General features: G+C 41.2%; 2 protein-coding genes across 3 annotated transcripts; one reads left to right on the top strand and one right to left on the bottom strand.

Annotated features, from left to right (window-relative positions):
- The first annotated feature begins 1,027 nt into the window (after positions 1–1,027).
- hdc (histidine decarboxylase) lies at positions 1,028–7,281 on the top strand. Of its 2 annotated transcripts, XM_088992330.1 has the most exons (12): positions 1,028–1,081; positions 1,145–1,317; positions 1,406–1,519; positions 2,640–2,762; positions 2,837–2,974; positions 3,047–3,190; positions 3,437–3,503; positions 3,598–3,760; positions 3,875–3,965; positions 4,037–4,135; positions 4,337–4,438; positions 4,708–7,281. In XM_088992330.1, exons 1-12 carry the CDS (start codon positions 1,054–1,056, stop codon positions 5,461–5,463), a joined length of 1,998 nt encoding a protein of 665 aa, XP_088848456.1. In that variant the 5' UTR covers positions 1,028–1,053; the 3' UTR covers positions 5,464–7,281. The 2 variants fall into 2 exon arrangements, with proteins under 2 accessions (XP_088848456.1, XP_088848457.1); XM_088992331.1 differs by lacking the exon at positions 1,406–1,519.
- A 141-nt stretch (positions 7,282–7,422) lies between these two features.
- Positions 7,423–14,552, bottom strand: LOC148900535 (long-chain fatty acid transport protein 2-like). The gene is made up of 10 exons (XM_088992332.1): positions 14,052–14,552; positions 11,757–11,966; positions 11,505–11,663; positions 10,596–10,720; positions 10,324–10,518; positions 10,156–10,246; positions 9,884–10,082; positions 9,305–9,402; positions 8,122–8,252; positions 7,423–7,775 (listed from the first exon to the last, which is right to left on the bottom strand). The coding sequence occupies exons 1-10, from the start codon at positions 14,524–14,526 to the stop codon at positions 7,602–7,604; spliced, it is 1,857 nt and encodes a 618-aa protein (XP_088848458.1). The 5' UTR covers positions 14,527–14,552; the 3' UTR covers positions 7,423–7,601.
- Between the last annotated feature and the right edge of the window lie 719 nt (positions 14,553–15,271).

Raw genomic sequence — 15,271 nt, 5'->3', positions numbered from 1 at the left:
GCCTATCCTCACAGTGGGGTATGCTGGGGCCTATCCCACCTATTTTTTCGGCAATGGCAGGTTACACCCTGATTTGACTGCCAGCCAATCGCCGGACACACATAGACAAACAACCAATTGTCACTCACACTCACACCTTGGGACATTTTCAAGTGTACCATTAAACCCCTGTGCATGTTTTTGGAATGTGGGAGGAAAGTGGAGTATCCAGAAAAACCCACGCAGGCATGAGGAGAACATGCAAACGTCACACAGAAAGGGAGATGGCATGGAACCATGCACCTATTATGGCCATGTGTCTTATTTCTGTGTATTGAATGCAATTCAGTCTCAAGTGTGAAGTTTTTGTACATTTTCGAGTGGCTCCAGTGGTTTTAATCCTCTTCCATGTACCAATCGTTATAATTTGTGTTGTTGAATTTGGCTTGAAGACTATTGACTGATATTTGCTTGAATGGCAAGATGCTGTGTAGCACCAGGATTCAACTGCATGCCTATTTGTGCTCTATTGCTGAAAACCCTGATGCATCATTGGATATTCATGATATCCAGTTTAAGACACATGGACGAGTACACTCTTTGTCCTCATCAAGTTAATCAATTATTAGAATGACTAGGGACAGTAACATATTTTTGCATATTTAAATTTTGAGGCTTAATATGTTTTTTTAATGTACAGTATTGCAGATTTTTACCAATCACTGTTTGGTGTGCAATACGACTCTAGGCTATCACTATTAGTTATTTTCACCTGCTCCACACAATCCATTGTGTTTTGTTCAATACTATACTTAACAACAAAATGTAGACCAAGACAGCAATACCGCTTGATAAAGATAGACTACTGAAGAGAGGTTTCAATTCACATTCGGAACAAAATCATTGACTGACATCATGAAAGAACATTTGTTCTGTGTGAAATGCGTCATTGGTTTGGGGCGTGCTCCTGCCAATACTGGCTATATAGATGGGAGGTGATCTCAACGACTCCACACAAGCAGCTTCATTGCAGCATCATAACAAATCACTCAAGAGCCACCGGCACAAATAAATATGCAGGCTGAGGAATACAACCGCCGAGGTAATGCCAAGTCACACATTGTCAATACTGTTTATCCAATTGCTAAATCTTTTCCCGAACTAGGTAAAGAGTTGGTGGACTACATCACAAAATATTTGGACTCCATCCGGGAGAGAAGGGTGATTCCAGATGTAAAGCCAGGCTACATGAGGGAACTTCTGCCAGACACGGCACCCACAGAGCCCGAAGATTGGGAGAAAATCTTTGGTGACATTGAGAAAGTTATCATGCCTGGAGTAAGTTTTAATGCCCTTATAATGTCATATAATTCAGTTGCAATTCATAAATGTTGTCAAGCCAGGATTGTTTTGACACGTTGGGCAGGTGGTTCACTGGCAGAGTCCTCACATGCACGCCTACTACCCGAGTCTGACATCATGGCCCTCAATGCTGGGGGACATGCTGGCTGATGCCATCAACTGCGTTGGCTTCACATGGGTGAGGCAAGGAAAAGAAAAAGGGGGGCGGGGGGATCATTCTAGAATTAGAGGTCTATTTAGAGTGCCAATGCTATAAGAAAAACTGAAAAACAGTCCACCTATCTGCCATCCATCCATCCATCTATTTTCTATTCAATTTATTCTCACGTGTTGCGGGCATGCTGGAGACTTTCACCACTGTCTACAGGCAGTACACGGGGACATGCGACACATAGAAAAACCACCATTCACACTCACATCCACACCTTGGGAGAATTTGGAGTGCCGAATAAATGTATGCTTTTGATAAACTGACCAGATATAGAAAATAAATAAAGACAATGAATAATGACATGAAAAGGGAAAATAAAACAAGATGTGACCATCAATATCAAATTGAAAAAGAGGCTACATTTTTTCCTGTTCCTGTAAAATGTATTTCTCAGCTCACTAATGCATCAACCCTTTGTGCTGATAAGGCGACATGAACTCACTCGGAAAACGAGCCGCGGTTTAAGATTCTCAACGTCCTTTCACACTACAGGCACAGGCATGACATTAAAATGGACGAATGGGCGTGAATTAGGTGTAATTGGGGTCAGAGCAATTAGCTTGAAGATGTAATTGCAATACAATACAATACAATACAATACAATACAATACAATACATATTGATTTATATTGCACCTTAACAACAGCTGGGAGCCTTTTACTGAGCGAGTTGCTTGTTCTGTAGCCACAAAGGGACATAAGTCTTCTTGTGCCCGTCCCAAGCCCGGATAAATACAGAGGGTTGCGTCAGGAAGGGCATCCGACGTAAAAGGTTGGCCAAAACAAACATGCGGATCAAACCTCTAAAGATGGAGGACACTGATTTGCTGTGGCGACCCCTTGAAGGGAAAAGCCGAAAGGAGAAGAAGTAGAACAACAGCTGTAGCTGTAACAAAGCGCGTAACATGGACAACTATCAATAGTCACAAAGCTGAGTTTTTTTTAAATCTTGCTTCCTTGGTTCCGTATCACGGTTGCGTGCATGTGTAAAAACTCAACTTCAGAGCATAAATACAGAGGATGGGACAGAAATTGTCTGGTTAAAGAGCATGAAATCAGTGGTGTTGCTTTTTATTTATTTTGCATAGGCCTCAAGTCCCGCATGCACAGAGCTGGAAATGAATGTGATGGACTGGCTTTGTAAAGCTTTGGGGCTTCCCCAATTCTTCCTCCATTATCACAGTGAAAGCCGGGGAGGAGGTATCATCCAGGTCGGTACACCTCCACATCCTTTCAAATTGTGAGGTGTCCCCAAGTGACAGGTTGTTGTTTGGACTCTGACTAGAGCACTGTCAGCGAAAGCACACTGGTGGCTCTTTTGGCAGCCAGGAAAGACAAAATTCTCCAACTGCGGTCTGAACTGGACCATGACATGGATGACTCTGTCTTGAATTCAACGCTGGTGGCTTATGCTTCAGATCAGGTCAGTACTTAGATGGTAAACTCACTGATTTCCATACAAATCTGAGAGAGTGATGTTTTCTTGTGTTCATAGGCACACTCCTCCGTGGAGAAAGCGGGTCAGATCTCTCTGGTAAAGATCCGTTTCCTTCCCACAGATGAGCATCTGTCTCTGAGAGGGGAGATGTTGAGACAGGCGATAAAAGAGGACAGGAGCAGGGGACTGGTCCCTTTTCTGGTAATGAAGGATGGCTTTGGTCGTACAATAGTTTGATCACATTGAATACAGACACATGTATCAGATTGTAGATTTTGAGTTGCTCTGCTCTTCATCTGCTAAGGCTTTCAAGATTAAAATGTGCATTCATGTCGTCAATGCTGTAGGATTGTAGCACATGACATTTGCTACTTCATTATGATTCATGTATTTGACTTGCACCGTCAGCATACATTTATGTTCAAATTGAGTCTGTATTTTTCTCAGCTCTGCGCCACTTTGGGAACCACAGGGGTGTGTGCCTTTGACACTCTCTCGGAATTGGGACCAGTGTGTACGTCAACCTCGGGAATTCTTTGATCAGGATTTTTGTCTCATCAAACACTACATGTATTTCATATGTTTGTTTGATGTGAAACATTTTTCAGGTGCAGAAGAGGGACTATGGCTCCATGTGGATGCTGCATATGCTGGGTCAGCCTACTTCTGTCCAGAGCTACGCTGGTCCCTTGAAGGCATTGAATTTGCACATTCGTTTGTCTTCAACCCATCAAAATGGATGATGGTCCATTTTGACTGCACAGCTTTTTGGTGACTATATTTCATTGGAACTGCATTTATTAATTGTTTAAGGATTCTTATGAGACAAAATCGCCTGGAAAGTGTGTGCCCTAATACGAAGTTTATTGCATGTTTGGATTCAAGGGTCAAGGACAAACTCAAACTCCAACAGACATTCAGTGTCGACCCCGTTTACCTCAGACACGAAAACTCACAAGCCGCCACAGACTTCATGGTATGACTATTTCATGGCCATATCCTTTAATGTCTCAGGGTGCTTAATTTGGTCTGTTTTTATTTGCACAGCACTGGCAGATTCCACTCAGTCGTCGTTTCCGCTCTCTCAAACTGTGGTTCGTCTTGCGTTCATTTGGACTGAAAAATCTCCAGGGACATATCAGACACGTATGCTGAAGTTAATGTTTTCCACATGATTTAGGAGCAATAACATGGGCGAGCTAAAAGTTTTTTTTTCTTAGTGAACTCTCACACACAAGTGCTTTTTTCAATGAAAAGTCCGACAGACACACCAGTCTTGATCAAGCATTTCATTGTATATCCACTTGTTTGGAATGACAACTGTCATACTTTTTCTTTTCTTATTAGGGTATTGAGATGGCAAAGCTCTTGGAGTCTCTGATAAGAAGTAACCCGAACTTTGAAGTTCCTGCAAAGAGAGACCTCGGACTGGTTGTTTTCTGTCTCAAGGTTAGTTGTTCCAGTGTGGGATTGAAGCAGTAATCTATCAACCAAACTGGTTAAATTAAGACCTTTCTAGGGAGCAACATGTTCTAGAAATGATAATGATTGTTTAGCTGTACTAATTTCCAAGGCGCACCTTGTTCAAAGGTAGGTCAATGTGTTCTTTTTATCACCAACAGGTGAAGGACAGCGTGATTATGGTCCAAAACCTTGAACAAAACGAATCTATTTTTTTCAATTATTTGTAACCCTGCTGTTTTGTATTTGTCTTGTAGAAAGGTAATGCTTCAACCCAGGAGCTGCTGAGGAGGCTTACACAGTCCGGTGCCATGTACCTCATTCCTGCAGACATTCACACCAAACGCATCATTCGATTCACGGTGACGTCACAGCACACCACAAGCGATGACATCCGCAGAGACTGGAGCATGATCTCCAAAATTGCTTCCAATCTTCTCACTGACACAAGGACTCGTGATAGTTTCAAGAAGTTAGGAGACAATGGGAAAGGAGAGGAAGGCAACAGGGTTGGCAGGCCACAGGAGACTGAAGAGACTGCCCCAAGGATGGACAAGGCCCAAGTGGAGCTTTGGATCGACAAGGCTTGGATTCAGTCTAGGAGACCCATGCGCTCTTTGAGCTGCAACAGTGAGCCTTTGCCGTACAGCTATCTTGGTCCTAGAACTGGCTACGCCTTTGAAATAAAGCTGAGCCCTCAAGATGAAGTCGTCTCGCCAACATTAGCAACAAGTGGAGGCGGCCCCACACCGAAAATGGCGGAGTTGCCTTCTAAGATTGTCGGAAAACAAATCATGAAAAAGCTGACAAAGGTCAACAGTGTTCCAAGTTTTTGCAATCAGTGGGCACAGGGTGGTCACCACCAGCTAACCTGTTCTCTGAAAGTGTCTCAGGCTCCCAAACATTTGATCTCCACCTGTAGGAGAATTAACTGTATGCCGTCATCACCCATTACCCACACAGCTGTCTCTCCGACGTCCATGGAAACGACTCTGGCTTCAAAACTCCTGTAAATGTGTTTGAGTGAGTTAGAGAACAAATTCGTAAAGTGGGGTGCGTAGGCTCCCTCAGTTGGTGTGAGAACGGATACTTATTTAAATGTTCAAATTGTGTGTCACATAATACAGTGGCTTCAATTTTTTTTATTCTATTTTTTGGTGGTCAAATCAGTTGTATTTAACTTAATAAAGTTTGCATTCAACATTTTATGTGTAATACATCTTAGTTGATCATAATTAAAACAACTATGAATTTCCTACATTTAAGTACAATACTTGGGTTTACTAACCCCTTGGCTTATGAACCTTTCAGTTTACGAACGTTACATTTATGAAAATTTTACTTTTTCTTTTTTCGTACATGGAGCTGCCTCAATGACTGATTTGTTGTTCTTCTAACAACAAAATGGCAGCCGACTGTGTTTGTCCTCTATTCCCCTCCCCCAGTCTTCGGTTAAAGCCACGTCATTGGACAAGAACGCAGCAGTGAGGGCGATTGGTTTAAACATTAAAGAGACGGAGAGACGACAGTGAGAGAGTTTCAACTTTGATAGTTCAAAGGCAGAGTGTAGACTGCAAGGTTAAAATACCCCATCAATTAGGCTCCACAAACAACTCGCACAAGCTATCTGTACACTTGATGCAAAAAGCTATTGTAGGGGGTTAGAAACGACCTCTGTTATTGTATGTTAGTCGATTAGACTACCAAGTCAGGAGAGGGCGCTACGCGCCTGTGAATGGAACAGAGGAAGGCGATGTAGGCTCAGCTCACGCATGCGCAGTTGTCATAAATGCCGTTGTGTGAAGCTGATTAACACGGTTGTCTCGTGTCGTCTTTCCTCGTCGTTCACAGGTATTCAAAATAATAAGTGTTCGACATTCTCAAGATGTTAAAGTAATTGGGGACTTATTGGGCGATGCTAGATATGAAACCTTGTTTGTGGCTTTGATGAATATTTTGTGGCTTTGATGAATTTGGATTTTTGGATGTCAATTGTAGTTCCCAGTACAACACACACGAGCGGGCAGACATGCATAAGCATGTGCGAATGTGGAGGATATATACAATGTATAGATGTTGAATGTATAGATCTACACATGAATGTATTCTGATATTGAAATTGCTGAATTGATGTTTTGATGAGTTGTCATAAATGCCGTTGTGTGAAGCTGATTAACACGGTTGTCTCGTGTCGTCTTTCCTCGTCGTTCACAGTGCTATCTGCCTGTGACGCGTTTGAACCGACTCATCCCCTAGGCCTGAGGCCGGTTACACTATCAACCCAGATAAACAGATCACAATTGATGAAGAACTAGATATAATTATCACAGAGAAAGCACCTACAAGGGATCATTCCTCAAGATGGTGAAAGAAGAAGGTTGCGTTCCTCATAAAGTGTTTAATGCTGATGCCGGCCACTCCACTCCATCAAGCCATCAACGACCATCACAAAGGTAAATAAAATGACTTTATTATACAGTACAGCTTATTTCCTTAATTATAATACCATAGCACATTTATTATACATAAAATAAGGTCTATTTTGTGTAGTTTTAGTAGGCTTAGAAAATTAGAAAGTAGAAAATTATGTTTTATGAGGACCTGGGAACGGATTATTGTCATTTTAATGGATTCCAATGGGAAATTAATTTTTGGGATCCACACTTCACCTTACACACTCTGTCTGGGAACCAATTAAGTTCGTAAGCCAAGGTATCACTGTACAGTGTTAAATTTCTGTAAAATAAAATAAACTACCTCTTGTAAATTTGTCACAACTCAAGAGTGTTGATAAAAAATGGATGTGACTTCATAAGCTAGGTTTCTCAGTGTCTCATAGCATGTCATTTTTGAAGGAAAATCTCCCTGGGCCAAGATGGTGGCACTTAAATAGCAACGTAGTGTAAAAAGCTGAGGGTGCGCAAGTGAGGGAATATCATACTGGGTATCCATTTAGTTTGAGAGTTTTATTAAAAAAAACATTTGAAAAGCCGAAAGGAAAAGAAGAAGATTTGATTTTAAAATGTTCATAAAGAAAAAAACTACCATAAATTATTGCTCTTGAATGTTCTGCAGCATCAAAGATTCCTAATCACTATGTAGCTTATCGTAAAAATTTCACAGCTGTTTGAGTAGTGGAGATCAAAATGATTCACACTTTGATTTTTCCTTCTGCAATGGAGTTGAACATCTCCTGTGTCATGGGGACGTATCCTTGGTTGTCCTCCAGAAAAAGCAAACGATCCTGGATGACGTTGGGGTCGAAGCCCTCCTCAGCCAACTTTACTTTCATCTGTTTAAACGTTCCAGTTACCTGCAGTGCATCCTGCAGAGAAATACACGAAAATAAATTGTGATACTGTGGTTGCAAACAATTTTTGAGTATTATTTTTTTATGTCTTTGAAAATACAAATTAGCAAAGTACAAAGTATGTCTCTGATCCATTGGTGAAAGGACACCTTGATTCTGCTTGAAACAACCATCACATAATTGCCAACTTATCAAAAAAGGTATTGCATACAAGGGGAAATATGTACTTAAGTAAATGTCAGAATGCATATGTTTTAAAACTGATTCAGAAGATGAATCCATACTACTTTTACGACTGTTTTTACTTATGTAGAACGTACGTAATTCTGCCACCTCTGTATGTAATTGTATTGTCTTTTACCTGAATGCGAATAAAGCGCGGTCTTGCATAGCTCGGAAGGTAGTTTTTGACATGCTGATACACGGCTTTCCCATCAAAGTCCATATGTTCTTTCAGGGTCAGAGCAGCCATTCCAATTCTTCCCTCGTGTCCTAATAGTCAAGATATAAGCTCATATTCATACCATACATGTGTTTCTATTTGAATTTGAGGTTATCTATGTCTTAGTCATGATTCCCAGTATGGCATGGTTCATGGCTACTGTCATAAATGATTGATAAAAGGCAAGAGTTAAAGGACAACCGACGTCACTTTTTTGTTTTTTAACTGACATCAGAATAACGTTTTATAGCATCTAAAATACCCAAAACACGCAGTATGATATTTTTAGTCAAATGCAAAACACCAATAAAAATGACTTAAAGTGTCCAAAATCTGCAAAAAATTGAGCTGCGAATTGGGTATTTTCAGAAAGTCCCGCCTCCAGTTCATGACGTCACGTCAAGACGTCTTGCATTGCTAGTGAATCAAAACAATGGCTTCAGATTCGGAGAATATGCCTTCTTGTTACACATCCAGTTATGAATATGATTCAAATATTTCTGAAGAGGAAAGCATACATGTTTGCAATCGATTAAAGAATTTATTTGTGCCATTTTGAGGCAACATTGGGGGACAATCTCTCACCCAAAAAAGAGGCACAAAATGGCGACCTCCTGTGGCCACCTCCATTTCCACAGGCTGATACATTCCGTATATGGCGCTTGGACGCCCTCTTCTGGCCTTCTGGCGGCTTTTGGGTGCAACACGAGGTCCCCAGACCAAACAAATACAGCAAAATACATTGACGTGATGGAAGGACCGCTACAATGCCTCTTTTTTACGGTTTAGTGACGTCACGTACGGACTCGTCACCAACTCAAAAACAAGACTTCCTGAATATTCAGCGCGAGTCTTAAACCGTAAAATATAGCTATATGCGGTGGAATCTTTGTAAAATACGCTCAGTAGAAGTCATTTGAAGCCATTTTACAAATTATGGATACAACTTGTCCAGAGACGTAGGTTGTCCTTTAAGGTTAAAAAGGCCATGCAGCAAAATAGAGACGCTTTGAGAATACAATATTAGCATAAAAATGAATAAAACAAACGGATATGTTTTTGCGAGTGGCCTCTCTACAAGATAATAATGATGTAATATTACCTGCCACCTTCACACCATAGACATTAACCTCTTCGATGCAGTCCACCATGAGTAAATGATCCGCTACCTCTGTGGTTGCCACATTTTCTCCTTTCCATCTGTGATTAATTATAAAACAGGCACTGAACAACACTGTCGGGAGCACAGGTAGTAAGTAACTGTTGATTTTGCTTGAGGGATTGCCCTTCAAGAGCAAAATGTACCAAGCCAATTCAAGGTGAATCTAATGAGAACAAAGATACAAATGCTGCCTTGTGATGCAAGAGCTCCAACATACTAGCTTTTCCAGATGCTTTCCAGATTTTTGCTATGACTTGCTAATTCAGGAAAAAAGAGGGAAGTTGTTTGTTGGCACACTCAGTTTGTTTACTGTCAAACTAGATATAAAACAAAAACAACAACATGCTCTGACTTCAAAACCCAATAAACAACTTTGAAAAGGCACTCATGGAGTAAGTATTATAGATTGATTTTACGATTGACATGGTTAAAAGTATAAAAAACATTTTATCCAAAGCAAAACAAAGCCACAGTATGGGTTATTTACTTCGGATTTTTTAATTGATTTCATTCACCAACCTGAAAGTGTCTCCGATGCGGTCTTGAAAGAAGACAAACCCCTTCTGGTCTATTCTGAGAAGATCGCCGCTGTTGAAGTAGACGTCTCCTTTCACAAACACATCCTTCAGCCTCTTCTTCTCAGTCTGTTGCTTGTTCTTAGCGTAGCCTGAGAAAGGGGTTCTCGCGCCAATCTTTGACACCAACAGACCAGTCTCTCCTTTGGTTAAAAGTGAAATGTTTTTTTTAATATGAAACTGTGCAAAGGACTTTCTAGTTTCAGAATTATGGACCTCTGGGCACTTCAATGCAAAATCCTCTGGAATTTCTGACCGGTTCCTCTTTCTCTGTGTCATATCGTATGAGTGCATAGGGGCACCCCATCTGGAAAAAAACAGCTCAACAAACTAAGCATGTTTTAAATCATATTTCAGACTCAATACAAGTGATTTGCATCTTACTTTATGGAGGAAATGCTCTTTGCCAATAGCTCCAATTTTCCCAATATAGTTGACAAAGCCAACATTTCCTTCGGTGGCTCCGTAGCACTCGCAGATGCAAACATTCCCAAACCGTTGCAGAAAATCGGCCCATACGTCCGCTCGCATGCCGTTTCCTATAGCTCGTCTGACTTTATGATCTCTGTCATTGTCTCTCTGGAGGGGGAGAGAACAACAGAGGCCTGTTAAGACAAGGAACATTCTCAACAATAACAACTACTTAGGAGTGTTACCTTTGGTGTGTTGCAGAGGTAGCGCATAATCTCGCCTATGTACTGAATAACCGTAATGTTGTACTTTCTGCAGTCGTTCCAGAAGTTTGATGCAGAGAATTTACGTTTTAATACAACAGTGATGCCTGGAGATGAAGAAGTGCATGTTGTATTAACATAGTGACAAATCAAGTATAGATGTAGACTATGGACTTTGAAATACAAACAGAAGCTAACTGCTTGTTGTTTGAGGTGATAGACCTGTTGGGTTAGCCGAGAATAAACTCAGTGTCAATGTCAAAATGTAGCGGCTGTTTTGTCACAACAATATGCATTTGATGTATAATGGAAGCTCAGAGTTTTAACATCTGGAAGGCTGTTTAATTTGGGACTTGACAAAAAGCCAGAGGAAAAATATACCCAAATCGTTGGAAGTCACACTCTCTTCATGCATGGCAAAGAAGACAGCGGCGTTTTGCACAAAGATTTCGATAATTGCCCATTAAAAGTTTTGAAATGTATTTCAAATAACCTAAATTGATGAACGGTCTCTTAAAAAGAAATTTACTGTAAAGATAGTAAAATATTTTATTTTAGCAGAATCTTGATAAAAAATAACCACGTGTTACGAAAGTACAATCATAAGGTAAGTGGCAAATATAAATAATCATCGCTTTGAGCCGACAATCCTTCTCAGAGAACTTTACTGGTAAGCGTCTTCCCCGAGTAACCATAGTTATCAATGACTATTAACATGATCAAAATGCTGTTCATAACATTGCCTGGAGAGTGACAGAATATTTTATGTTCATGATATCAAATTCAGAACAGATGATTTGAAACTCAATTGTTCCCTATGTGAAAAAAGTGAAAAATAAATGTTCATCTTGTTACACCTTGAGATCAAACCTTTGCGGGTCGACTGGTTACCTCTTTCTATGGCTCCACACAAACCCATAAGAAAGCCAGAACTGTGGTAGAGAGGCAGGTTGATGTAGATGATATCATCTGAGCGTACGCCAGCAACTGACTGAAGCAAACTTGCCATCCATAACCTCTCGTGATTAATGATCGCTGCCTTTGGAAGCCCTACGTTACGAGAAAGCAAATTAAGGAACATTTTCTACAAACTGCACAGTCACAGAGTTTAGTTGAGAAGCTTGGACAGAATAAGCAGTTGACCTGTGGTTCCTGAGGTGTAAATAAAGAGGGCAGTGCTCTTGATATTAATGTCAGCCCTCAACTGTGGTGACAGAGGTTCGTCCGAGGCCTGGCGAATCTTCTCCGAGAGACATTCGATGCCCTCAGATTCATCACCCTCGCTGAGGATGAACACACGGACCCCCAGCTGCTTCAGGCTCGGAAGCACCTCTTCGACGGGCTCTCGCAGTTCTGAGATGATACAAGTAAGTACGAGGCCAATGTGACAAGACAAGTACTGTATATGTGACCTTTGAATCTTGGCACTGGATTGAACTTGCATCCTTATATGAATTTTGGCCCAACAATAGGTATCTATTGGATTAAAATGATACACAACTTCTTGAACTTCAATAAAAAGAAGACAGAAGTGATACTGTTTGGTCCCATTCGCCCATGTGAATCTCATCCTGAAGACTTGGGACACCTTGCTCCTTATCTGAAGTCAACAGTCTCAAATTTGGGTCTTAAACTGGACAGTGACTTTAAACTTGACCGACAAATTGGTGCTGTTGTGAAATCTAGCTTCTTTCATCTTAGGCAGCTGGCTAAGATAAAACATCTCCTTCCTCATGAGCACCTTGAGCAGTAATTAATGTCTAAACATGCGGATCAAACCTGTAAAGATGGAGAACACTGATTTGCTGTGGCGACCCCTTCAAGGGAAAAGCCGAAAGGAAAAGAAGATGACATCTTGGCTCGATTACTGTAATGCACTTTACTTTGGAGTCAGCCAATCCTCCATGAAGTATCTCCGGTTAGTCCAGAATGCTGCTGCTCGCGTCTTGACTGGTACTCGTAAGAGGGATTGCATAACTCAGACTTGGGCATCGCTTCACTGGATCCCTATCCATTTTAGAATTCTTTTCAAGATCTTGTTGTATTCAAATCTTGAAATGGCCTCGCTCCTCCTTACCTCTTCGAGCTCATCCACCCCTACACACCTTCCCAACACTTCAGGTCTGCTGACCAGACATTATCAGATGTGCCAAAAACTAAACGGAGGCTCAGAGGGAATCAAGCCTTTTCCGTTGCTAGTCCCACTCTCTGGAATGACCTGCCACTGAACATTCGGCAAGCACCCTCGCTGCCCATCTTTAAAACCTGCCTCAAAACTCACTTGTACTCTTTGGCATTTCACTCAGCATGATTCAGACTTGATCTTGGTTTCACTGCCTGGTGCTTTCTTCTATCTTTGTGACTTCTTTATTGCCGGTATATAATAGCTGCCCATGTTAAGCGCTTTGTAACAGCTTCAGCTGCAGTTAAAGCGCTACATAAATCAATATGTATTGTATTGTATTGTATTGTATTGTATTGTATAAAAAAGAAGCCCCTCGCCACTATAACTTGAATGTGAATGTGATGTCTGTTCCCCTACATACATTTTCAACAATTTATGCACGTAATTTTGTCCAGGTTCTGCTACTCGTATGATCAGACAAAATACACATTTATACATTTTCTACTTTTATTCTACAACTATTGACACATAGTAACAGATATAAATAAACGTTATTATTAGTAAGTAGTATTACACATAGTAGCAAGGTAATGCAGCTTGCATGCACTCTTGAGCAAAAACTGTTAACACCATCTTAAGTAATGTCATTAATAATTAAAATAAACAAATAAAAACTCATTCACTGCCAGACAATGTGCAAAAATGTGTCCAATCCAGTGCCAGGGTTTTTGTCATTTTCACTCAAATTGCAGGGCCCACAGAATATTAAATTTCGAGACTACATACACATTCACTTCTGCATAAGAAACCTTAGACTATCTTATTTCATCAGAAAAAAAAGAGTTTTCCTAAGTTTTATGGGTCTGGAGTTATCTGAGCTTGAAATGGGAGCGGCTGTACAAAATACAATACAATACTGTACATACATATTTATTTATATAGTGCTTTAACAACAGCTGAAGCTGGAACAAAGTGCTAACATGGACAAAAGCCAAATGCTGCCCCCCGTGGATGGGAAAAAAAAACATTGCCAGAGGTCTGACCTGCGCTTTATCGGCACCGCCTGCAAGAAAAACCAAAACCCGAACAAATTCGGGAATGGCGCTCACGTTACATTTTCCCATTCCCGAATAAATTCGGGAATGGCAGCTAATGAGTTAAAATAGAAATACTTTGATTCTTATAAAGAATTCTTTTAACATAAAAATTCATCTATATATAGATCTGTTTATTTAATTCTGTATATTTATACCTGTATAAATGTGTGTGTTTGTGTGTGCCCATTTGTTTCATATCCCATTATTCCTGCTTACCTGCAGCTGCGATCAGAACCTTGGCGTCACAACATGAGAAGCAGTGCAACAGAGATTTGGAGCGAATGTTGTAGTTAAGCAGAGCACAGGTACATCCCAGCTTGGCGAGGCCGAGCCACAGCCACACGAAGAGCGGCTCGTTGCCCACAAACAGGGCCACTGTGTCACGTGGCTTGAGTGTATTCGAGAGGGCTGCGGCCACGCGGTTGCTCTCCTGGTCAGCTTCTCTGTACGTGTAACTGCTCTCCTCGAACACGAGGAACTTCTTGTTCGGCTGTTTGGATACCTTGTCCAGGAAACAATCGAGGATGCTGTAAAAGGGGTTCTTCGTGGAAATTCTGACCAGCTGTCTGGCGATTTGAATGGCAGTGATTGCATACCGCAGATCGTACAAAAAGTACGGATTTCGCCAGTAAACGAGCAACGGGAGGATGGCTAAGCCTGCCAAAGCGGTGTACGAAATATAAGCAAGCATGGTGACCAAATGGAAGGTGCTTATTTGAGCAGCAATAGATGAGCTGTTTTATCATATAAAACGGCACTGTTTACGCCCATTGAACTTTCACACGACTCCCCGCTCCACCCCACCCCCCACCTCTTTCCTGACTGACCTGAGTTAAAGGACAACCGACGCCTCCGGACAAGTTGTGTCCATAATTTGTAAAATCCCTTAAAATGGCTTCTACTGACCGTATTTTACAAAGATTCCACCGCATATAGCTATATTTGTCACGTTTTGCAAGGTGGTGATGGCGGGTGCGGATCCCGAAAAGCAGGCAGGAGGGAGCAGGAGGTTGTGTTTGACAAATTGTATTAAAATACAGTCAGCAGGAACACAATGTAAAACATCAAAATCAACTGAACAGAAAAAATACAAAGTATCAAAAGAAAACCAAGTGTAAAAGTCCGCCAAGGTTAAACAAACACATGCACAGCATACAATGCATACAATTGCATACAATTGCATACAACAAACTATGACCCGACACCGGATGGTCAATGCATGGAGTCCTTTTAAGTGTCACTAATTGTAACGACCAGCGCTACCGGTGGTCGCCAATCCGAACGGGGCAGTCCACCAAGGCTACCTTACGTGACGTCACATTTGGAACGCCCCCTGACCGAGAAAGAGGGACACACAATGCATTTTGCAATACTGGCAAAATTAGAAGGAATTAGAAAATCATGGCAAAATTAGAAGGAAAACACGTGATGGTGAA

Source organism: Hippocampus bargibanti, linkage group LG03, assembly GCF_051943395.1.
Source record: "Hippocampus bargibanti isolate YZ-2025 linkage group LG03, ASM5194339v1, whole genome shotgun sequence".
Classification (NCBI taxonomy): Eukaryota; Metazoa; Chordata; class Actinopteri; order Syngnathiformes; family Syngnathidae; genus Hippocampus; species Hippocampus bargibanti.
The sequence above is the reverse complement of the archived record's forward strand: the minus strand, read 5'-3'. Positions and strand labels throughout refer to the sequence as shown.

Excerpts from the sequence above, each read along its gene's own strand:
- hdc (XM_088992330.1), top strand. The coding sequence starts at position 1,054 with ATGCAGGCTGAGGAATACAACCGCCGAG. Across the intron at positions 1,082-1,144 it reads TGAGGAATACAACCGCCGAG|GTAAAGAGTTGGTGGACTAC; the intron begins GTAATGCCAAGT and ends TTCCCGAACTAG. Across the intron at positions 2,763-2,836 it reads GGGGAGGAGGTATCATCCAG|AGCACTGTCAGCGAAAGCAC; the intron begins GTCGGTACACCT and ends GACTCTGACTAG.
- LOC148900535 (XM_088992332.1), bottom strand. The coding sequence starts at position 14,526 with ATGCTTGCTTATATTTCGTACACCGCTTTGGCAGGCTTAGCCATCCTC. Across the intron at positions 10,519-10,595 it reads ACCTCTGCAACACACCAAAG|AGAGACAATGACAGAGATCA; the intron begins GTAACACTCCTA and ends CTCCCCCTCCAG. Across the intron at positions 10,083-10,155 it reads TTGCATTGAAGTGCCCAGAG|GAGAGACTGGTCTGTTGGTG; the intron begins GTCCATAATTCT and ends TTTTAACCAAAG.